This window comes from Martes martes (assembly GCF_963455335.1).
Source record: "Martes martes genome assembly, chromosome: 6".
In the NCBI taxonomy this organism is placed as follows: domain Eukaryota; kingdom Metazoa; phylum Chordata; class Mammalia; order Carnivora; family Mustelidae; genus Martes; species Martes martes.
The window spans coordinates 5,693,800-5,719,770 of NC_137893.1; the positions used below are offsets into that span (position 1 = coordinate 5,693,800).

Sequence of the window (25,971 nt, forward strand, 5' to 3'; positions counted from 1 at the left end):
ACACTTGAGAGCATACTGCAGGATGCCTCTCCATCCGAGGGCATGAGGGAGTCCCAGGGAAAGTGTGTTGCACAAAAAGGAAGCTCCCAGTAAAATATCATAAAGCATGCAAAAAACCAAAACAGCCAAGAGTAAGAGAAAGTGGCAGATTCAAGCTCACATCCTGGGAACTACAGATAATAGATGAATGTGAAATAAACTTTAAAGGAATATATTTACAATATATAACCTGATAAAGACAATAAGAGAAACCATAAAGCAAGGAAAAGACATAATGAAAGAACAAAACAGGCAGATCTTTTAAGGAAAGAAAAAAAATTCTAGAATTGATATTCACTGAAACTGAATTAAAAAATAAAATTCAACACAGGTTAAGCAGCACATTAAACTCAACTGAAGAAAGAATTATTAAATTGGAAGACAGATTTGAGGAATTAGTCTAGAATGAAACAAGTAGATTAAAGAGATGGAAGTAAGAAAAATGAGATTAAGAGATATGAAAGGAACCACAAAAAAAGTCTAACTTGTACTTAAAAGGGACTCCAGTGTCTTCAAATTTAAAACTTGTACGATGATTGTGAAGCAAACACCAATTCTAGACTGAATCTCAAACAGGATAAATCTTTAAAATTCACATCTAGGTAAAAACATGAAAAATAGTGTATGTTTCAAAATAAGTGTAGAATTTTGAAGTCAGGGATGTCTCAGTGATACCTGGGATTGCCACAATATGTAGACACATAGGAATGTGGATTGATCACCTCATGATCATTTTCAAGGTAAAATTTGCTATTTGTTTATATAGTAATAAATAGACTGAAGCGGGAGAAAAAAACCTGCGTCAGCAAACTGCATTCCTTGAAATATATACAAGTTTATGAACTAGTAAAAACTTCATAGAGTCTCTCAATTTTAAGAATTTGTTTATAGAAATTATTTGAACCATATCATTAAAGCAGCAAACATTGAACACATACTGAATAAATAATTCCAAATTTATGAACTACTCAAGAGGAAGTGCTTTGGTTTAAGATTCCATATGTGCTCTTTGTGCACGTTTAAGTTTCTTCATCAAACAATGATCTACTCTAGTCAAGAAGCTTCTCAAGACCAAAACCTCATCAGCTGGGCTACAGAGCTCACTGCCGAGTCTTACCCATTATAGCTACTCAATTCTTTTATGAACAGATGAGTCACTGTTGCCTCAGCGTTGATGAGATCACATTACTTCTCTGTAATGGAATACAGTCCTATGATGGACAGAACTAAATTGGACTTGGCTGTTTTAAAGAGCATCTGGACAAGAGTATCTGACACAGTATCTCCCAGCACGTCACAAAACCACCTATGAAGATACAGACAAGGAGAAAAACTCGACATGAAAACTGAAACCAGGTGTTATAATGAATGCACAGGTGGAAATAAAAGGAATTTCTACATACAATGAGGCCAATGGAATTGAACCTAAAAACCACAATTCATGGTCAATTCATGTTTTGCAACCAGTTGCTAGGTGGATTTTTTCACCCCTCCTACACTTTCTGTCCCCTGAGAAAGGTAAGAGGGCAACAAAATCAGTTGGGGGTGGGCATGGACTCAGCCACCATCCTGCTGCTGTGAAGTAGCTGCTTTTCAAGACAAAGGCAAAGCTATCCACTTCCATCCTCATCTCTGTCAACATCATTGCTACAGCCTTTGGCGGCCCACTCTCAGAAAACCTGTGAACAGGAAGGAGGGACAGAGACTCCAGGTCACACATTGCATTGCACCCTGGAAAGCAGTGTGCCCCACAAGCAAAATGCTGCAGGTAAGGGCAGAGGAAAACACAGCTAGGTGCATGTGCATTTTCAGGACTGTATGTGTTTACCTAATCCATTTGTCTTACTGTCAGAAGTCACAGAGAGTCCCTGTAAGGTCAACAGAATGGGACAAGAGGAAGCATGTTCATACCACACATGGTATTGGCTAGGAGCTGGGCAGTCTCCCTAAGTCATGCTGATAAGGACAGCTCTCCAGTCTCTAAGCGGAGTGAATGAGGTCAAGGACAACCATGTGCTCTATGTTTTAGCAAACACAAATTCTAGATTGAGGTAAAACTGAAGATAAATAAACAGTAATATATGAATCTTGCAAAAAATGAAATGGAATATTGTCTTATAGATTTAGATGGTGAGGAAGCCCCTTTAAATTCATTACTGTAGAAATCAGTGATTTTTAGAAATGGGTGTGCTCAAAGATTCACAAAGCCAAACCTCTTTATAGAAGAAAAGCAGAAATCCATTTGTTAAGAATAGGCCAAGGTAAAAAGATAATGAGATTTTACCCTTAGGAAATAATCAGACATGTTTGCAAGCCACAATATATACAAAATGTACAATGATAGTGATAACAGTATTGGTTATATTAGCGAAAGATTGGCAAAAATCATTACTATCTAAGAAAAACATTAATATCCAACAATAGGGAATTGGTTAAGTTGTAGAGTACTCTCAAGATTCCCAAAATGATTTTTAAAGTGCACATTCACTGATGTGGAAAGATGGTTATGACTTGTAATTGATTGAAAAAAGTTATGAAGTATGAGTAAAATGTTTTGTAAAAATTTGCATACGTACACAGATTTGCGAATGCAGAGAAAGAAGAGTTCACACTAACAAACTAGTAGAGGCTGCCTTAGGTTGTGGGATTGTGGTTGGCCCATATTTTTTATTTTTGCTAATCCAGGTTACAAAATAAGAATAAATCAGAAGAGTACCTATGATAAACTTGCTTGTACAATGATTCTGAAGCCAATATGTGTAATGATTTGAGTGCAGAAATTAGCAATATAAAGATCTGTAGGACTAAATAGAGCCGTGGAAGTAAAATTTCAACTTGAGGCAGTGAAAGACAGATTGACACTAAGGAAAAGAGAAAATATATGAAAGCTTTCATAAAAGTTTTTAAAAAGTGAATAAAGAGATGAAAATATTGAGGGAGACAATGATAGGAATGACAGGATAAAACAAGTTTACACTCTTCATGTATTTGTTTTAAGAAAGGAAAGAGAAAAGAGAAAAATCATCAATGACATCACAGAAAAAAAAAACTTTCCTCACTTGAGAAAAAATTTTAAGTAGACAAAATATGCTCATTATATTGAAGAAAGAATCACTGAAAGCTAAATATACACATGCAAGCAACTTTTCATCATACAAAAATAGTGCAATTACCTAGGTTGCCAAACAGAATAAACAAGCAAACCAAAACAGATCAAGGGAATAAAAAATCAGACTGGTCTTAATTTCTCAGTAATCACATGTTAGAATGTAATGATATTACATTTTTCAGAGGTATGGAGAGGAACAGTTGTTAATTTAAGAATGTTAATATGAAGTAAATTGTGTTGCATGTATGAAAGTTGAAAAAATATATTTTCAAGATATTCAAGGATTTGGAAATCTCAACCCATGTACTTGCTTTTTATAAAATTGGTTAAAGATACACATGAGCAGAGAAAGACGAATCTAGGTAAGGACGGAAAGAATGGAAATACATGGCTTCAAAGTTTTATGTGTTTTCCCTTGTTCAGACTGGAATGCAATTTTGGAAATTCTGCAGGATTTTTTGTTTTTGTTAGGAGTATGTCTTAGATTGGGAGCAGAGAGTGTTTTTATAATGATTTTGTCAACCGCCTTTGTTCGTTTTTAAACCTTGTCCAATAGCAAGAAATGTATTTCATAGTTAATAAAAATTTTTCTTAATATTTGTTTCTCTTCTCCAAAAATGTACTAACCACATGTTCCCAATGACAAACACATTTCCGACTATCACTTGGTGTAAGAATTGCTAAAGGAGATGCCACATGTGCCACTGCCCAAGCAATGACCACTGGGAATTTAAAAATGCATCTGAAACTGTGGGTTTGTTGTTGTTGTTGTTGTTGCTGTTGTTGAACTGGAGACAACTATTAATTATTAATACTCCTGTGGTGGCTACGTCCATTATTATTCTCCTCTCCTAATTAGGTCCTTGAACGTTCCCCTGAGCCCCTTAAAATCATCCTATGAAACAGAATTTCAACAAAGTTAAAAGTAACCGTGCAGGACTGAACTGAAACATCAGTTACTAAGTTATCTCAGAATAAATGCTGTCTTCTGCATACATTTTATCTGTTTTCCAAATTTTCTAAAATAATCATCTATTAATTTTAAACTATGAAAAAATCAGAAAAGTCTGAGAATAAGTGCATCCCATTTTTATATGCCATATAATGACAAATAGTTTTTGCAAGGTACTGTATACACTATGACCTCAATTAGGCAAAATAAAGATAAGACAGAAATACTTCAAAAAATGTTAACAGTTGCATGCAGTGAATGGTGGAATGGTGGGTGATTTATTCTTTCTACTTCCCAATATTTTCTTATTTTATAAGATAACTGTATATATTTCATATTGAGAATAGAACTCTATAGGTAATGATAAGGATGATTTTTTTTTTACATGATCAACTGATTACCCTGTTAGTACTGATTTTTGCATATAACTTTCAAGGTCAGGATAACTTTTTTGATAAAGGTAAAATGTATTCCCTGAAATTGCTGCCTCCAATATGGATTAAAACTGGTATCAGTATTCAGTAACACTTTATTTAGATTTAACCTAAAAGAAAAGGAGAAATTTTAATACAACTACAGGGGGCTGAAAATTCACTCAATATCTGGACGCTTCAGATGCAGAGACACACTTTGACCACTCTAAATAAAAGCATCCAACAAACATTGATTTTTTTTTGTTACAATCGTACCATCAATCTGATTCCATGTGTCATCTGTCAAAGAACTTCTGATCTCAAAAGTGCTTCAATAAAGAAAAGGGATATGTGACAACAGATAAGACAGAGTGGGAGCCATTCATTAAATTACTAATTGGAACAGATCTGGAGATTCGCCCTCCAGGCAGATACAGAAAAATCATCAAAGTCCAGTGTGTGTCCCCAAATGGAACTTTCTAACAAGCAGCAACACACATTGTTAGTTTCAAGATTTGCGTCCTGATACTCCTGAAAGGGCAGGTGCTGGGGATCCCCGGGAGGGTGGAAACCGGCCCAGGTCTTCGTGGGAGAGTGAGTGACACCGCAGTGTCCCAGCTGGGACACCCTCACACCATCAAGACTGCCCCTACGTTTCAACAGGGGGTCGTTGAACGTAAAAAGCAGGAGTGATTTGTTTCTCTTACAGTTGTCAGTCCACGGAGAACTGAAACTTACAACCTGGCTTGTTTCCCTTGGGCCCCTGGTAATGAGAATTGTCTTCAGCGGTGCCTACGAAATCACTGTCACAGAGCTGCGGTCGACCTTTCTTTTCAATCTCTGCACTTTCCAGGAGTTATAAATCAGTTGACTTTCAAGCTCTATGAGATGGCATATGCCCTAGTTTGAAGAACAGATGGAGGCTTGGGGGAAAATTGTTTCTGCAGGCTTGCTACAAGCAGCACTGCTCCATAAAAGTGAACCATTCGCACTAATTTCTCACATAAATTATATAGGCAGCAGGGAGCACCAGCCCATTCAGCAGAAAATCTTTCATCTCGCTTTCAGAGGTCATCTAACCAATTTAAATTAAAGTTATTTCTGATACATGGCTGTTTTTTCGTGCTGTACACCTTTAAGACATAGCAATTTACATCAAATAAAAGAATGGCATTAATTGTGCCTGCCATCCCCTCCTCCAAAAAACACAGAACAGCACGGTAATTGCCAGAGGATTATTTTTTTTTCAAGACCTCTAGAATAAGCTCTGTCTATTAATTAATCACAGAGGAATTAATAGGGGCAACGCAGCAGCTCTCTTGTACAAAAATCAGGTAAATTGTCACTTCTTTTGTAAAATTTGCCTTACAAATTCTACTAAGGCCTGCTATCCAAACTCAAGCTTTGGCAGTTATCAAAAGAAACAGAAGCCCAGGACAATTCCAAGAGAACATTCATTCTTCTTCATGTGAAACAAATTATACAACTCTCAAATAAATTTGCCTACAAGATTTGAAAACTCAACATTGGTTTTACCTGGGGTAGAGGGTCGGTATAGATAGAATATCAATCTTTTTTTAGCCCTTAAGAAACTGAAACATTAGGAAATTGAAGGCACCAAAGGACTAATGGTTAATCAAAAATATAGAATGTTGAGAACAATGTAATAAGGACTAATGGATCAGATATCATATCGCAGAGTGACTTACTTTAAAATGCAGTACTATTTACAGATAATGAGCTACCATGGTTTGGGGCTGATTTTAATTGTAAGAAAATTAGTGCATGATTTTAATAATAATTATATTCAATAACTGTTTTTCCTACTAGGAAATTATTAGTTATGTCAATGAAAACAGTCACATTGACAGAGCTTTTTATAGTTCATGAACACCATGAATGCTGTTAAGGACTGAAAAGAACTGAGAAAAAAAAGAACATACCGAGAAGAAATTCTAAAGAGTCATGCCCAAGTATTAGCAAAGAGGGAGTCAACCTAGAATTGAGGGTGTAGTCTGGTCACTGTTGTCAGAAATTTTAAAAATGAATTTGAGTATTCATTTATGCATAGCACTTTCTTTACTTGGATGTTCAAATTGGACATATATATGTAGTCATTTAGAAAGGTAAAAACTTGCCATTTTGAATTTAAGAAATTTTAAAAATAAGTTTACTGGGAAAGCATTTACATAAAATCAAAGGAGCATTTCCATGAAAAAGTCCAACCCACCGAAACCAGTGCATGTAACTCTGGACCATGCATTCAAATGTACTGGAATTTCTAGGCAATACTTATTCCCTGAAATAGTTCATGGACATCACAAATTATAGTTATTTCTATAATTGGGAAAGGAAATTTCTTAGAGCTCCCATAATTGAAAAGCGGCCGTACCAATCATCCAGCACATGGTTCTCACTTACTGATGAAGACAGTAAAGCCTACAGAGTGAAAGACACGTCATCAAACAGTGTCGAGAGAAGTAAAACCCGGAGATAGCCAATCCACTCTAGAACGCTTTCCATTCATTCCGTACATATCACTGGGCACTCACTCTGCCAGACACTGTTCCAGGTGCTGAGATAAATGAGCAAATGAACCCGAGATACAGAGGTTCTTCCCTCAGAAGACTTCAGAATATGTCGTTTTTATTAATTCTAATATTGACTCCACTAGAGGCCCCTATTTGCTTTTCATTTTCTTTCACTTTTCTTATTATATGCTAACTTTCTCTATTTTACACCTTTTTATATAAATAGATAATTTGTTATTTAAAAAATTAGAAAATTGTGTTATTAGTTACCTAATTAATGTTAATTTATGAAGTCACTTTTTAATAAAAAAACAAAGTTGTGTGACCCAAGTTTTGACCAACGTAACTACAAGAATGAATTAACCTCAGGGAAAGGATGCTTTCGTGACGACATCGCATGTGTCTCCAAAAGGCCCGTGAGGAAGATCACATTGTGGGCGGTGAGTAGAGGCTACTGAAGTCCGCTGTCACCTGTACCTGCCGATGTGCATCAGTTCTCACTTTGTTAATTTTACTTCAGAATAACAGGTCACTAGGATCATTTACATACATATTCAATAAGGGATGAGAAAACAAGAGTGTAGAAATGCCCGGCACGGCGATGCCACTTTGAACAATGCCTGCGACAACCTTGCCAGATGAGGGATTACATGTTGCTGACAAAGCCCATTTTGAGCTTTTCCCTGTTGAAGACAATCTGGATGTTCGTTCTCTGAGTTGCATTTTTATAGAGGGTTTCTATTATATACTGATTTGGCAACAGTTATAGGCTATTTATTTCTCATCCAAATCTATCTAATACCTGGGACATCTTTAGGCATGTTCACTAGAAATTTCGTGAAAACAAGACTCGTATATGCCACATTCTGTCATAATGCATGGAATCATGGACAGGTGGAGAAAGGTGATTTCTATCAGTATCTACAATATCAAAATGCTTAGAAAGTGAAGAAACTTAGAGACACCTTAGTGCCGTTGTAGCTCACCAAAATAAATAAATGGTTTATATAATACCATATAGTTAATTTAAAAACCAAACTCCAACCTTTTTCTCCAACTCCTTCTAAAGTAACTTGCATTGCCCTATTATTTTAAAATCATGGTTTGGGATCAGAGTTTGTAAGGCAGTGAATTTCATGTGTTGCCTATGATTTATATTTCTGCTTCTCATTAAGCGTGTAAGTAACAATTATCATGTCTCCTGAGGACTTCAGGTTCCTGCCCCCAAATAGGGAATTAGAATGGGCTCCTTTCCTTCTCCAAAACTGACCGTGGGAATACTAGAGGCAAAAATGTACATTCCAGGAAGTAACAAAAAAGGAAGAAGGAAAAGAGGGAAGGAAAAGGGAGGGGAAGGGGAGGAAGAGGAAGAGATAGAAGGGGGAAGAGGAGGACAAGGCAAGGCAGGCGGGGACAGGAGGAGGAGGGGCAACTCCTGAGGAAACCTGTAGGGTGTGGGAGCTGGGAGGTGGACTTGAGAGGACAGATCACAGTAAACCCTTCTACTCCCACGTGGAAATTGAAGATGCGGAAACGCAAACACAATTTAGAATGTCCTTTGTTCGTGCTGATTATCTGCTTTGTAACTTATCCAGAATGTTTAGCAAAAACAGCTAACATTCACTTCTATGGCTTCCGCTCTGGATATTGAAGATAACAGCCATAGAATAAAGTCACGTTTCCTGAATGTTGGTAGAGTCAAGGAGAATGCAGAAAAAAGAAACAGATTTAAAAATTTTTGCTTAAGTCATGATTATGTTTTTAATGTCTTTAGCCATTAATAATTAATCATTCTTTAGCTGTATTTAGAAAACATATATTTAAAACTTTTTTAAAAGTGTACCAGAGCTTGCCTGGTAGATTCTACATTCCAGATCAGATCTATTCATGTTTAATAGATAATTAACTTGCCACTGATCAGTATATGGAAAAAATTTCACTATAAAAATTTTGCAAAACCTTTTTTATGTTTACCAAGGAATATTTGATAAGCATAGACAGCCATGACAAAAAAAAAAAAAAATGCATGCACCAGTCCTGTTTTCTCATTTCCTAGTAATCTGCACAGAGCTCTAGCCCTCATCTGGCCTGCAGGTTCAGGCATTCATTTTTGACTGCTGCTATCTAAGTGGAGAGCAGCACTGCCTAATATGGTAACCATGTGGCTATTTAAATTAAAATTAATTAAAATTAAAAATTTAGTTTCTCAGTCTCACTAGGGACATTTCAAGGGCTTAATGGCCACATATGGCCAGTTGTAATTATTAGACAGTGCAGATGTAGAACATTTTCACCATTGCAGAAAGTTGCATTAGTACTCTGATTTTTAGCGATCCCGCAAGGAATAGACCAAACCGCACAGATTATGACATTTGGTCTGCCTTGTTGTTCTGGCACGGGAAACAAATAACCATTTTCATGGGCACTAAACTAGGGTGGCAGTTCCGGGTGCAGGTTGAAAAATCTAAATGTGCAAAGACATTGACCTACATCTAATTCTTCTATTTTCTGACTTTCTCTGGTCATTAATAAATTGTTACCATAGAGCGCCTTTGTTATTTCAAGAAATATGTGACTTCTAATACAACAATGATGGGGTCGGCTAATCTAGAACAGGTAGACAGGGAATTTGGGGTCGTGGGTAGCAAGGATCAGCAACTTCATGGGCAAACTGAGTCTCAGGTGCTGGGACAGCCTCCATCATGCTTCAGGACGGTGGCTCCTAAGGGTTTCAGAGTCACAGGAAATTCTGATAAAAGACGTACCACTTCTTACTACTTAATTGTGCATGCCATTTCAGGCACTCACGAACTCCTTGAAGTCCCAGTGGTGTCAAAAGCAGTTTGGAGAAGGGACCAGTATTTTCCTGGGAAAGAGAGTTACTCGGGAACTGTCAGCAGGGCGGGTGAGCTGTGACACGACCTGTGCTCTGTCCGGGAAGGAAGTACAGTGCAAGGTCATGGATTGTTTTGTTTTTGTTTCATGGGGTGTGTGTGTGGGGAGGGGGGGTGGTTCAGCCCTGCTTCCTTCAACATTCAAGGCCCCTTCCTCAGGTATGGCGTCCTAAAGAAGTCCTCTATGGCTACCAAGTACTAGATTGTCCCCACAGCACATGCACCAAGGAATAAATATGAATATATTGAGAGACGGTTTACAAACCTATCCTTAATAATTTTAACATCTTCATTTCAATATTAGAGCAGTACAAATGAAATGTGGTTGGCAGAAGCCTACAGGTGATGGGATAAGATGTTTCTTTACACGTATGCTATTATTCTACACTGACAGCAAATAAAGTCCTTCCTTTTTATTCGGACTTTTTAGCTTGCTGAATCAGTACTATCGTCAATAGTAACTTCAAAGAATTAATACAGCTATAAAGAGGAAAAGTAGTTTATATCCCTTCTGATTGTTGGATTATCAAAGATAAAGCAAAATGATTCATCCTATGTTTTCATTCTTTTCAAGATGAATTTTTTTCCTAGTCCCTCAACAATTCTAAAAGTTACTCATAAGACTATTTGAGCAGGTCAAAATAATTCTATAAAGTTTTTATTGATATAATTTTCATGGACTATTATTGCTTAAAACACCAAAATCTACTAACTTTTTTTAAAAAGGATTATAGCATATCCTTTTACTCCACAGGACTGGGATTTTAAAACACAAAATCCATATACCTAATCAAACGTAAACAAACACAAAAATCACAGTAAAATTTTGGGAATACATACGTGCATTAAGACTAAAATATCTGAATCACTCATACTTGCTGTAAGTTTTTCCTCATTGTATGCACATTGTCTGATAACAAATACACATTTTAATAGAAATGATTAAAAGCAAGATAGTGCAGTCCCTCACCCTCCTAAAAACATTATGACAAAATGTAATAAAAGGAACGCCTTCAGGTTTCTATTACCAAATAGCCTGTAGTAATTCTATGTTCGATAACTGAATACGTTATGGCTACTCAAGGTTTAGAAATGTTTGATAATTCTGTGAAAACATTTAAAGGCATCCTGGAAATAATGCAAACAAATCTCTTAGTTGTTCCATAAAGGAAGGAAAAGGTCAATTTTGATGAACTTAAGTGTTTACATTGATGAATTCTTTACTTTGGCCATTTGATTTTATTTAGTAATGTAAATTGACACAAAGTACAAACAACTCCTACCTTCACCTTCAGACACTACTGTAGGACTTTTTCGTTAAATGGGTCAATTGCATCAGTGAGATGGTATTTGGCAGACACCTCTTACATTCCTCACCCTGTTGTGATACACACATGTGCCGCTCTGTCTTTAGGCAGAGAAGCCCTTTTAGCTGATAAATATCACCCAAAGCAAGGTCCTTGATAACAAAAAATAATTAAATAGCAGAAGCCGGTTACAGATCAGCATTGGTTTTTTCAAATTAAATGTAAAAGCCTTCTCCGGTTAAGAGACTGGCAAGTTTTTACAAATGCCATCAGTGAGCCTTTTAGAAAGAAACACAGCCGCATTAGAATGGAGTCATTAGGCAATACATTTATTTTGAAGCCAATTAACCTTTTGTCAGAAAAATGTCGGTGCCGTAATGGTTTCAGCGTGGAGGTCAGCCTCTAACCGGGCACGTGTGACAGCCACCGCCGCTGACACGTGCCGCAGACAGGGAGAGAGAGAGTGCAATCACGAGAGGCAGCCTGCTTTTGTATTCCACTCTGCATTGCCAGGGAGGGGACCATCTTGACCCATCCATTTAGGTAATTAAAGCTTCCATTTGGAAGTGTCCTGCAGGAAGGTGAAATTTGGGGGAGATAAATGGCTGTTGCTCTCCGTATTCAGCCACCAGTTCCATCATTTGATGGACTGCCTGAAACAGGCACCACTGCCAGGTTCTCATAAAAATAGAGATGAATTGGGCAGCAGACGATTCTCGGAGGCAAAGCGACTCTGTCATTTTCTTTTTTGCAGGCTGTAATTTAATTGTTAGTCAAGGTGGACAGCCGACACAGGGGGGCTTTCTCTAAGAGCTTGCCCACCACCTTCCATTCGCCGAGAAATCACTCCAGTTTATCTACTTGGCAAAGTCTGTTTGGCATTGAGAGATGTCACTCCAGCGGCCCAGCTGGTTCTCCAGGCTGTGCCCTGACTTACCTTCCACGCTATTTTGTTTCCTTTCGAATCATGCTCAAGGGCAATTGGGAAGTCTCCTCGCTCATAAAATTTTCGAAACGCCGTGGGCTTGGTTGGTCTTTCTTTAAATGCTCCTGCAGCTGGAGGGCCTCTCACCTTCAAAGAAAAAAAAAAAAAATAGAAATCAGGTCTTGAAAAATAACCAAAAATGTACAGTAAAAAGACTTTTCTTAAGTTTTAGTTTATATGAAATATTCTGGAAGATAAAAACCAAATCGTTTAATGATGCACAACAGCAACTTCACTAATACAACATTCAAAGAAGATAATTATTTTATAACCATTAAGGGTTTACTTTATTTCAAGCTACTTTAGATAGCATTCTTAGAAAAAGTCACTTTAAAAATATCACATGATAAGGAAAAAAAGTCTAAACTTTAAGTAAAATATTTAATAGAGGACTTTAAGTTCAGAATGTTAAAACTTTTAACATTTTTTAATAATTGCTAATTCTAATCTCAGGTCTGATATATTTTGTGGAATACTGAAGGAATAAATTTAAAATACATCCTTTAGGGACACCCGGATGGCACGGTCGTTTAAGCATCTGATTCTTGATTTCGCCTCAGGTCATGATCTCAGGGTTATGGGATCAAACCCCACGTCAGGCCCTGCTCAGCACCCAATCTGCTAGGGGTCCTCTCTCTCCCTCTGCACCCTCCCCCTGCTTGCTCTCTCTAAAACAAATATTAAAAAATAGAATATGTCCTTTAAGTCTTTCCATATACATAAAACGTAAAATATGTTCTGTTGTGAATATTAACAAAATATAAAAATGTCACATAAAATTAAGCCATAACAAATAAGATAATTTAAAAAGAAAATGTGCAAGTATAGCACACCTTTGATATTATGAATTTATGAGAAAGCACCATTAGATTACATGAGATTCTGCCACCCCCCATTGAGATTTTTATCAAAGAAGAAACATTTCTCTTTTTTTTTTAAGATTTTATTTATTTATTTGAGAGAGAGAGAGAGAGTGAGCATAAGCAGAGCAGGAGGGGCAGAGAGAGAGGGAGAGAGAATCTCAAGCAGATCCCCACCAAGCAGGGAGCCTGACACGGGGCTCAATCCCAGGACCCCGGGGTCATGACCTGAGCTGAAGGCAAACCCATAACTGAGTCACCCAAGCACCCCAAAGAAGAAACATTTTATATTGACTTATTCATTTTAAGAATCTTTTAAATCTGCATTGTTTATTAATTCATTAGGTTACAAAATTGAAAGTGATAGTGAACTATTTCAAAAATTATAGACCACTGGTTACCTTTCTCTGAAAAAAAAAGTAAATACTAGATATTTACTAGTTTAGTAAAAACAGATTATCTTGTTAATTCTTAATATGGACAAAATAGCAAATAAGTTATGTAATACCTTAGTATTTTATGTTACTTGATATCATGTTAATTTTTAATATCCACGTAAAAAATTTGAATTTCAATAAAGAAATACGTAAAATACATCTAGTATAACAAATAAGATAAATACATTTCATCAGTTCACATAGAAAGGCTAATACTAAGAACTGAGTGGGGTATTAAAATATTGAGATGATTAAATGTTGAACTAGAGGTGAATAGTGAGGTAACACAAATCATTAGAGTTTATTTTTTAATTTTTTTTTAGAGAGAGAGACCACATACGCCCACACACATGCAAGGTTGTGGGGAGGGGTAAAGGGAGAGAGGGAGAGAGAGAATCTCAAGCAGACTCTCTGCTGAGCCCTGAGTCCCATGCACGACTCTATCTCTATTCTAGATAGACACCATCTAGAATATGACCTGAGCCGAAATCAGAAGTTGGACACTTAACTGACCGAGCCACCCACATGCCCCTGAGTTTAGAATTTACTTCACTACATAGAACATTATTCCCAGCATATGTAATCACATAATTATTACATAATTAATTATATATTACATATTATGTAATATTATATAATTATATAATATAATATTATATAATATATATAATATTATATATATATATAATATTATAATAAATTATAATAATATTATATAATTATATAATATTACATATTATGTAATTACATATTATGTAATTATGTATAAATAATTGATGTGATACTGGGTAGTGGGGAAGCAAGACTGGCTCTTACTTACAAAATATTTGAAACTTGTTCTGGTATTAGAATTATTACCCACCATTTTCAGACAAATTCATTCGATTGTTAAGTAACCATATGTGTATGATAACTACTTTGTGCAGAGCTCTGAGCTGGATATTATACATACATTCCTGTCTACATCAGTATGACAGAAACTACTGAGATGGCACTCCAGGACTTTAGCAACTTATGGAGTGGTAAATTTTGAGACACATTTTTGGAAATTGATAAATAATTGACAACTTTCTACTTTGCCAACAAGTTATATACCAAAAAAAAAAAAAAAAAAAATTACAATCTACCATTGTGTCACCATTTTAACAAAATGGTGCTATCCATAATCCAAAAATGTATACCACCCAAAAAGTGATATGCAAGAAAGAAAGAAAAGAAAACTTAGCCAAATTAAACCAGCATTATACATACTTACAGAAAGTTACAGAGAATAGTGCATATGTGTATACGTGTATGTATATTGTATTACTGTACAGTATTGATTGCTAGTCAGTAGATACCTCATTTTTAGTGCTTTTTAAAAAAATAAATATTAAGTAAATATATATGTATAAATATACATATAGATAATATATATACATACATACATATAACTATATAATGAAATACTCAGCCATAAGAAAAGAATGAAATCTTGCCTTTTGTGACAAGATGGATGAAGCTTGAAGGCATTATGCTAAGTGAATAAGTAAGTAAGTGAGACAAAAAAGACAAATGCTGTGTGATCTCACTTATATGAGAAATCTAAAAGAACTGGACTCGGAAACAGAGATCAGATTGGTGGCTGCCAGGGTCTAGAGGGTAAGGCTGACATCTACTGATCGTCTTTTTTCGTTTGCTTTTTGATCTTCCTGATTCTTGGTGTGATGACTGATTTTCTGTTGAAACCTGGACATTGGTGATTATGAGACTCAGACCTTATGCCTTCTGTTTTAGCTGGTTTATTCCAATATGTGTCTGGCAGAGATGTGGGGAAGGGTTACGAACACATTACAGTCAGGCTGGGTTGAAATCCTGGAGGCCCACCTGGCCTCTGTTGACTCCACAGAGGGAGTTTCTCATGGATAATGAGTGAAAGTGGGGCCTTCAATACTACAAGGCCTCCAGTGACACCTCCTGGACAGGTTGGAGAAGGAGCACCCCGTGACTGCTCTCCACAGGGACACTACAGAAGGGGGTGGCCTCATTACTGCTGGGCAGTAAATAACATTCCTGTCCCACAAGGAGACATTCTCTGACGGCACCCCAGCAGAAAGGGGTAAGAGCTTAGCACAGCTGGCTAGGGTAAGAGTCAAGCTACCCCCACTGTGGGTGCTGAGGACCTCTTTACTGGTCCAGTAAGGATGAAAGGCTTAATTCCTCATTCAAAACATTCAGCTACAACCATCATTTAGATCTTTTATCTGCTTATCACCTGCTAACCATCCTTTCCATTCTTCTAGATGCCAAGTTATTATTTATGCTTTGACAGCAAGTCTCCCATTTGTTTAATTGACCACAATTTTGCTAGAGAGTATCCATCTTTTCCCTTACTTTGTGTTTATCTTAAAATCAATTTCTCTTTTTCCTTTTGTCTCCTATTCTAAATATATTCCATTCTTTCTGATTCTGAATTCAAAATTCTAATCGTCCAAACTTTTCAAAGAATGAACATAGTTCTCTCTAAGAAGCCTAAGGGGCTTTTTATAAACTGTTTGTAGATAATGTACACTTCCTCTTTCTTCCCATAAATTTTCATGGACTCGCTACAGAAATGATTCCATGACTACAATTCCATGGAAAGTCTTCACTTAGTTTGCTATGTAATCACCCAACAGTGTGGAAATTCTTTCTCCAGTGTTTGTTAACCTCTGTTCTTATATTTCTGCTATTTACTCATTTAAAAACACTATTTTTGGGATTCTCCTATAGACACATTACAAATTAACTCTCGGCATCTCAAATATGAATCAGAAATTTGACTAGTCAAGCCCGCAGTGCAACATGGGCGTTACCTAATCATACGCAGCTGCTCTGTCACTGTTCCTGGATAATATTTTTTCTGTTCCAAATACATATATAACTACTTAAACCTAATAGAAGGCTAAAACATATTTTATATTCTACACATGATCCATTCTAACATTCCAAGTGATTCTAGAAGTATGTACATGAAAAATCAAGAAAATAACAATCTCTGGAAAGGTAATAAAGATATTACTACTGGAAATCACACAGATGGATGTAACCTGACTAAATAAAGTTAAAAATTAGCAAAATACTGTTAAGAATCCTTATGTACATCCCATATTTATCGAAGGACTACTGTACATTTTACTTAATGTCTTAAGAATTTTACCCCAACTCATTATAAATAATATAGAACAAATAAGGAACCATAAATCAAACTAGATTTGTGGGAAAATGCAATTACGGTTTGTCTGAATGGTGGGGGCTGTCCATAAACCAATTAGGAAGAATGGGTGTTGCAGCAGAATGCTTTTAATAAAATCTAATGCACTTGGGAACCAAGATATTGAATGCACTTTGAAGTGACTGTAAATGACAGAGTACTTTGTATGCTTACGCTTATTGAATGCTGGAATGAATTTAGGACATAGACCACAGGCTCTACATACGGTCACAAAAACTAATAATAATTAGTAGGAAAGAATTTTAAGGTTCTCTAAAATTCTTCTTATAATTGAAAGTTTTCTTTTCAATAGTTTTATTTTCTAGCATAAACCGAAGCTGCTAAAAAAAAAAAAGATCTTCACTTCAAGTGGGAAATCTATACTGTGTTATTTATTCTACTTGTCTGTTTAGCCAGCTTACTAACATTGAAACAATAAGAAGCAAAGATATTAATTTCTTATCTTCATCAGCTTTAAAAAAATTTATTTATCATTTATTTGAGAGAAAGAGCACCGCGAGAGAGCACAAGCAGGAGGGTGTCAGAGGGGGAGGGAGAAAGGAGCAGGGAGCTCTCTGAGTTTGATCCCAGGACCCTGGAATCAGGACCTGAGCCAAGGTCAGATGCTTAACCAATCGAGCCCTCCAGGTGCACCTCTTGTTTTCATCAGCTTTAATCTGGAATGTGGATTCATTGAAAACACTGTGGTTAAGCAGTTGGTGGGCAAGAGTTGTCCTATCTCCCAGCTACTGAGGCACTTGAATATTAGCCCCAGGACTGGCAAATTTATTGCCATCAGCCTACACTTCTGAGTAAGTAGGACTGTAATTCAGTGTCTGCCCCACTTGCCAATCACAATTGCTCTAACACATCAGAAATTTTGTATTATCTACAGTTACCAGATGACCAAGAAAATGCTTGCAAAGGTACTACAAATTGGTAAATCTGATTGTATTAGTAGATGGGGCACCTCATGTTAACAAAAGTTAGCTTGTATTAGGTAAAGTTTGTATAAGAAACTTTAATAATATAAAAAAACATTATGATAGTGATGTTTTTGTTAGTAATAGCTAACAACGCCTTATACGGTAAAATATATATATTTCAACAAAGGTTCAACATATATAGACATACTGTGGAGTCCTTAACAATCAGGCCCTACAGGTAATAGTGAGTGTCAGGGAAAACATCCAAGGGAAGTGGGTAACCTATTTTAGGAAGCTTATTCCGCTGGGACCTAAAGGGATGGCCTGAAGTCAAGATAATCAGTCTGAACTTTACTGTGGTAGTCCAAGCACAAGGTGGCAAAGGCTTTAAATTAGGATGCCATCAAGAACAACAACGATATCCCTTAATGAACTATTCATTGTTTTACAGGCATTATTGGTTTCTGTTTTTGACAAAACCCACATGAAATGATCCTTATGGACAAGAAAATCTAAGTTTTAATAGCCTCAATAAACTGTCGGAAATCACAGAGTTATTAAGTAGTAGGAAAGAGACCCCCAGTGCTTCTGCTCTGCAGGACATGTCCTTAGTCACTATGCTAGCAGGCTGGGTTTGGGCAAAAACCTAGAGGGGAATTATCTAGGGCACATGACTGATTGAAGACATCCAGAGACAGAGATGAAATGGGCTTCTGATAATAAAGATGCAAATAACCAATTTGTTTAAGTTACATAAAAAATAAACTATGAGATGGAGGGAAATCGTATTAAATTACTTTGAATTCTACCACCTATTATTAATTTTGTGCTGTTTCCTTTTAGAACATATGTAAAAACATCATAATTTTTCATTTTTAAGTCTGTTCCATTTAATGTACTTTTTCACGTAGTGTAATACGTTTTGATGTTGCTATGGATAATACAAGTTCATTTTTTGTGGCTAAGCAATATTCCACCATTTGAAATTATATTTGAAATTTATATTATTTCTGATTTTTTTTGCATTTTGTAATCACATTATTATAAATATCTCAGGCATATCACATTTCCCCCATTTTATATAATACCCTTCAGACCGAGTCCTTCATATGAGATAATAAAATTAATCAAAATTTATATTTTATGAATCTTGATAAAATTATTTGCTGGTTAAAGAGGAGAACAGATTTTCTATCTTAGTCTTCCTGGACTGCTATACCAAAATACCATAGATTGGATGATTTAAATGACAGATACTTATTTTCTCACATTTCTAAAGGCTGGACATCCACAAGGAGGATGGCAGCATGATCAGGTTCTGATGAGAACCCTCTTCCTAGCTTGCAGACTGTTGGCTCTCACTGTGTCCTCATGTCCCAGAGAGTGCTCAAGAGAGGTCTGGTCTCTCTTCCTCCTCTCTCAGGACATTAATCATGTCACAGAGGCCACACTCGTAGGGGCCATCTCATAAACCTAATCCCAAAGGCCCCACCTCCAAACACATCACACTTGGGGTTAGTGCTTCAACATAGGAAGTTTGCAGAACATAAACATTCAGTCCATGACATCTTTCTATTGTTCAGTTTGGATTACTACATTTAACAAATGAGGATGAATATTTTCTTACTTTAGTATAAATGCTATATGCATACATTTGTGAAAGTATGTTCATGTCTTTTCTGTATTAATATCAATTTGTATGAATTTTTTCTATCAACAGATATCAACCATTGGTTGCATTTATTATAAATATCTCCTCACCTTCTTTGTTTTCCATTTTTACTTATTTAGCATTTTAAAATATCATGTGTGTATATATATACATATATATACACACACACATATATATATATATCTTATTCTTTTTTTTTTTTTTTTTTTGGTAGGAAAGTTTCTTTGTTTTTTTCTTTACTTGCTCTTTTTGTCTCCGACTTTGAGCTTCTTTGTATCATTCCTCTGTCAGGATATTGTGACTGCTGTGCACAATGAATATTAACTAATTAAATCATATCCTTCATCTACTTAAAATCCACAGATGATTTCCCACTGACATGCATTCCCACCGTGCAGGCATTTGGAAGCTGACAGTGATGCCTCTGGTTACTTCTCCACAGGCTCCTTCACCAGTTATGCCCACATACCGGCCATTCTCAAATATGGCCTGCTCTCTTCGGGCTCCATGACTTTCCTGTTCCACCAACCTCTTATTCTCCATCACTCCACTCCTTTCCCTCCTTTTTCTCTTGAATAACCATGAATCACCTTCATGACCATAAACCTCTCTAATTCTCAGGAGACTTTTCTGACAGGCCATATCCCAACCTTGGAGTTCTCTTCACATTAGGCACTGAATGCCTAAAAGACAAACTAACAGGAGACCACCAGAACAATCTGTATGGTGATTATCAGGGAGATCCGGGCTGTTGATAAAGTTTACCTGTAGTCAAGTGGTGGGTTAAATCAATGGGAATTGGTAAATCTTTCCAAAGGGCAAGTAAGAATACGGTGAGAAAAAGTCTGAGAACTTGAAACATTTCCTGAAGACTTAATAATAAATGGATTCTATGGGAGACTATGAAGAATAGTCAGAATGGTAGCAAGAAAATGGGGAAGGGATGGCTTAGAAATAAATGAATGAGAGGAACACATTTTTTAACGATACAAGTGGGCCAATTAAGAAGAGGGTTTAAAGTTCTCTGAAGATTAAAACGCTATACTGGCATGATGGGATGGAAAACAGATTGTAGTGCATTGAGGGATGAATGAGGAATGTGAAACCAGATGCAGTCTTTGGGAGCCATCCTGCCCCATGAACTGTTATAATCTGAGTTGCTAGTATGGTAGAATTGTTAAAGTTGGGCAAAGTTGATTGTGATTGGAAATGGAGAAAGGAAAAAAAAAATTAATGGGCTATAATACTGGAATTCATAAATGAATCACTTACAGAACTGGAATAGATTTTAGAATAACATATATATTTATGACTAATACACTTATCTAAAAAAGCCAGAGAAACGTGAGAGGTATAGGTTTTTCAGTGTTAAAAACTCATAAACCTGAATTCAAGGACCTATGGTCACATACACTAAAATATTTCTTAGAAACAGAGTTAAGAAATTGTCTCTAAAATAGATTCTGCCTATGTCATTCACTCATTGAAAAATACATTGAATATATAATATTTCCAAGTCACTAGGCTTGGTATTATTGGTGACAAAGAGGTAAGTCAAATATATTATCCTTAAGATACATATCATTTAGGAAAAGAGATGAGAATATTCCCTAGACTCTTCTATAGAAATAAGCAGGTGATATGTCACAGAAATGCCACAGAAATATAGAATTCTGTGCACTCAGACAATAAAATATTTCAGTTTTAAGACATTATTTCTTTCATTAGAAAATGTTATTTAGCTTTGCAAAATACCTATACATTTCAGTGGAGCCAGGCAGAAATATATTTTAATTTCCTATAAACTTGAATTCTGTACAATTTCAATTAGAAATAATTATCAGATAATTATGGTTGCTGTATCACAGATTTGTGTATCTACAACTTTTGTATCTATTAATGATTAAGTCAGAACCAACTGCCTGTATTTTCTGTACATTTCTTAGGTCTAAGTAACTAACAAAATTGTCAGTCTTATGACCACAAGTTCATTACTGATGAGACCAATACATATTTTCTTTTTATGTAAAACCTCTACATTAAAACCCACATTTTCTCTTCTGAAATTTACTTGGAAAAATGAGAAAATTTTGCTTAAAATCTAAGGCTTGTGTGACACTTAAAATGAAATAACTTAGATTAGTCTAAAGTGCTTATAGAGACTAGTTTAAATATGATTAGAATAAATAGAAACTAAAATTTGTATTACGGATCTTATAATAAGTTAGAATTAAATTAGCATTGTCATATGATGATTAGATTCCCCCCGCAAAAAAAAAAAAAAAAAAAACAACAAAACAAAACCCAAGAAACGTATAGTGTAGTTTTTCACATAGGTAGACTGAGGATAGAGTGTAGATCAAGATAGTAATATGGAATGAAATGACAAATATTTCAATCCAAAAAAATCTAGAAGACTTTAGTACTAGACTTGACTCTTCTTGACAATAAATTATGCCCTGCCTTGTTCTCAAAAGGATCTAAGGTAGCTTGTGAAGATACATGCAGTACAGAAGAAAGCATGAGCACCGTGCAGATGAGTTAGTTCCCATACATCATGGGCAAGTGATCACACAATTTGGAGCATCAGCTTTCTTGTGGGTCAAAATAAAAAATTACACTGGCTGACTTCTGAGGTCCTTTCTATACTTTTATAACCTAACATCTGTATTTATTAATTCGACAAATACTGAGGACAAACAATATTATCAGAGAATCCACCCAATTGTAGAGCTAAGTGGAATCTCAAAAAGCACATCAACTCCCTGTTGGAATCTACAGGGGCTATGGAAATACAACCCTGTTTACATTCCAAGGCTTGTTTTTCTCAGCTCTATCACCTTTATAACGACCTCAGTTTCAGAGATTCAAGACTTCCTTCAGGCTACGATCCAATAACTTGATATAAAAATGCTTCTGCAACAACTGCATGAAATAAGGAAGCCCCGAAGATTGCTGAGAATATTATGGCTATGTCATTTTAAATTTACAACTAAACTGGAACACACTTGGCACTAAGATTTTATTTCAAAATGTTGTCTCTGTAGCCTAAAATAGTTCTGAAAGCAATATTGGACTACACAGCTTCTCTAAATTGTTTTGTTTAAAGTAATAGGCATCGGTGGTCCTTTAAATTCTCCACTGTTGGGGGGGAAAGGAGATTGACAGCCTTTCCTAACAAAACGAGATGCAATAATCAAATGATAAAAAAGAAATCTTGGCAGTTGAAGGCTAAAAACGTTTACTCAAAAGCTGTTCTCTCCTTGCAGTTAAATATGGGAAAAGGCCACATATTTAAGTGCTTGAGTGTGATTCCTGCTATCAACCCGTCTCCAGAGAGTCATCAGAGATTTCAATTTAGACTATGCTGTTTAGCATCTGTCTTGTGGAACTGATAAAATGCCTGAACGCCTGAGACAGCTTGGCTAATACACTGTCACACCCAACACGAAGGCCAAAGAAATGAGTGAGCTAAATGTGAAAGGAGAATATAAATGGGTAAGAGTTTAAAATATACGGTATTCCTCTATACCTTTAATGTTGAAACCGTGGTAAACAGTTTATACCTAAATGTACATTTCCTGTGTCTTGCAACAGAGTTCTTTCTTACTAAATAATTAGAGTAAAAATGTTATTTTTGTATATGTGGAGAAACTGTGACCATTCACATCTTACATATCATGAATATTTTAAATAGAAAATGTGAAAATCCTTGTGTCTAATGATCCAAACTGATATTCTCCAGGAAAGGAGTTATTTAATAGAAAAAAAGGTTTTTTTGGAACTGTCTACAATAAAATATATTTACATAGGTAAAAAAGAGTTCTGCCTTCCCATCAGTCTACTGGCTCCCTCTAAAATAAAGTACTTTGAAAGTTCATATAATTATAGAGATATTCAATACACTCATTAGAAATGATAAACTCTAATGGACAGATAAAGGAAGAAAAGGATGTGCAAAACATGTAAGTTATCCCACATACAAAGCACACATATTGCAACTTAACTGGAAGATAACATGACAAATACAAGATTACAGTCTGGTCAGTCTGAATTTCTTCCATCACGATTTCCATCACAGTTCATTCAACCAGTAAAGAAATGTTAAGAATGTAAAAGGAGAAAAAGAAGGAGCAAAGATAGGCCTAACTAGTACCTAAGTGGTATCTAAGATGTACCTGAGTCGTCTATTCTGAGTAAAGTTGGTAATGCTTCATTCACTATCCAGATTTAATATGTTTTTTAATTTTTATTTACCTCATATTTATTTAATACCTCATATTTATTTACCTCATTGGCAACCATCATTCTTTTGACAGCAGAGAAAGAGGATTTTGGATTATAAATCTCAGAAGAATGCTACCCTCTATCCCAACCCAGACACCTACTTCAGATTATAGTCTAGGAAAAGCCAACTCATTCAGTTGTGAGCATTAAAATGGGACCTAGCATTACACCAAAGCAAAGATACTATAAGGAAAAAAAAAAATGTATCAAAGAGCCATGAAACTTACCAATTAAAGAAAAATATAATGCAGAGACAAATACTGTAACCAAATATTTATCACGAATTTAAAAAACTTGGTGTGAAGCAACCACTCATATAGAAGACCAAAAAGTAGGAATGTAAGAATTATGACAGAGAAGAAATGGCAATGTGATAGAAGATGAAACAAAGCTGGAACCTTCTAAGAACAAGTAGGAATAAAAAATTCAAAATATGCAGATGAAACTGGAAGAAGCAAAAAGGAGAAAAAACCACTGCAAAAATACACACAGGATATTGGTGATTGTATCAGAAAAATGGAGATGTGAGAGAGAAATAAAGTCTGGCCAAGGAGAACAAGCATGCATAACCGAAGTCCTCAAAGAAGAAATTCAAAGGAATGGGCGGAAATATTTAAAACAACCAGTTAGAAAATATAACCTAAGAGATCTTATTTACAATAGTGAAAGATTAAGAATATGGATATAATTTATAGGAAATGTATAATACCTATATGAAGACATTTTAAAATACGACTAAAAGATACAAAGAAGACTTGTAAAGTGAGAAAATAATTTTCTGTGATAGAAAAATTACACATCACGAAAAGGTCAATTGTACTAAGTGAATTTATACATTTAACACAATCCCAATAAAAATACAACCTGGTTTCTCTTTTCAGAAATAGACAAGATGATTCCAAAGTTTGTGTTAAAATAAACCAACAAGATTATGTAGGAAATCTTTGAAAAAGAATCAGTGTGGTCAGCTATACGAATAGAACACGATCTAGCAATAGATCTAAATAATTACATGCATTCAATATATCACTAAGTAGACCTCAAATCAATGGGGAAAACATGGACTACTCATTAGTTGGTATTGGGACAATGGTATACATCCAGAAAAAAATAAAATTGGTTCAATTCTTCACACTTTTCAACAGAATTAGTTCCAAATGGATGATATATTTAAATGAAAAACAAAAAGAAACAATAACTGTCATAGGGAAAGAAAAAAAAAAAGGATCCATACAATGGTCTACAAAGCCTTACACATCCTGCTTCCACCATTTCTTCTCTGGTTTCCCCTCCTACTACTCTCCATAACTGACCTTACTCCAATACACTGGCTTCCCTGCTGCTCTTTGAACACACCAGTTACATCCCTAACTTTGGAAATTTGCTCTGATTGTTCCCTTTGCCTGGACTGTTCTCGCTTTATATGTTTGTTTGATGAACCCCCTTACCTCTCTTAAGTGCCTGCCCAAACCTTGTCAATGAGATCCACCATGATCATTCCACTTAATAATTACAGTCTCCTGGGACACCTGGGTGGCTCAGTTGGTTAAGCGGCTGCCTTCGGCTCAGGTCATGATCCCAGCGTCCTGGGATCGAGTCCCACATCGGGCCCCTTGCTCGGCAGGGAGCCTGCTTCGCCCTCTGCCTCTGCCTGCCACTCTGTCTGCCTGTGCTCTCTCTCTCTCTCTCTCTCTCTCTCTAATAAGTAAAATCTTTAAAAAAAAAATTTAAAAAAAAATAATTACAGTCTCCCCACCTTGGGGCCCCCAGCCTTCTTAACCAGCTCTGCTTTTCTTTTTTCCTTAGTGTGGAAAGTATTTATAACACTTATTGTTTTTGCCTTCCTACTCAAGCTGAATTATAAACTCTAATTAATGGGTTATTATTTGTTTTGTTCTTTATTAGATAAATAGTGCCTGGTACAGAATAGGTGTTCAATAAATATTTGTTGAATTAATGCATTAATTAATTTGATAAGATAATAGACAAGACATTGCTGATGAATGTGGAAAGGCTGTACTATTCAGTATAGGGTGCTGAGACATCTGTATTCATGTAACAAGTAAAACCGGAGCTCTACCTCACACCATACACAAATTCAATTCCATGTGATTTAAAGACTTAAATATTAAATATTAGGGAAGATATGGAGGAATAGGAGGTCTCATTCCTTTCGGATAGAGGGATACAGCCACTCTGGAAAGCATTTGGAATTGTCTAGTAAAGCTGCATGTATAAAGATGCCATTGCATTCCTAGCCATCCAAGAATTTCATGTTTCAAGTGTCCTACTCTAAGGTTACCATCTCTTCTCTTTCTAGCCCAATT

At 35.9% G+C, this 25,971-nt stretch overlaps 1 protein-coding gene across 1 annotated transcript in view; it reads right to left on the reverse strand.

The window, feature by feature from the left end:
• PACRG (parkin coregulated) overlaps window positions 1–25,971 on the reverse strand; it is a gene marked incomplete at both ends in the record, with an annotated part of 515,268 nt that overhangs the window by 425,912 nt on the left and 63,385 nt on the right. The window contains one exon of the mRNA XM_080805667.1: window positions 12,183–12,317. Within this exon, the coding sequence (XP_080661793.1) occupies window positions 12,183–12,317 (135 nt within the window). The remainder of the gene's footprint in view (window positions 1–12,182; window positions 12,318–25,971) is intronic.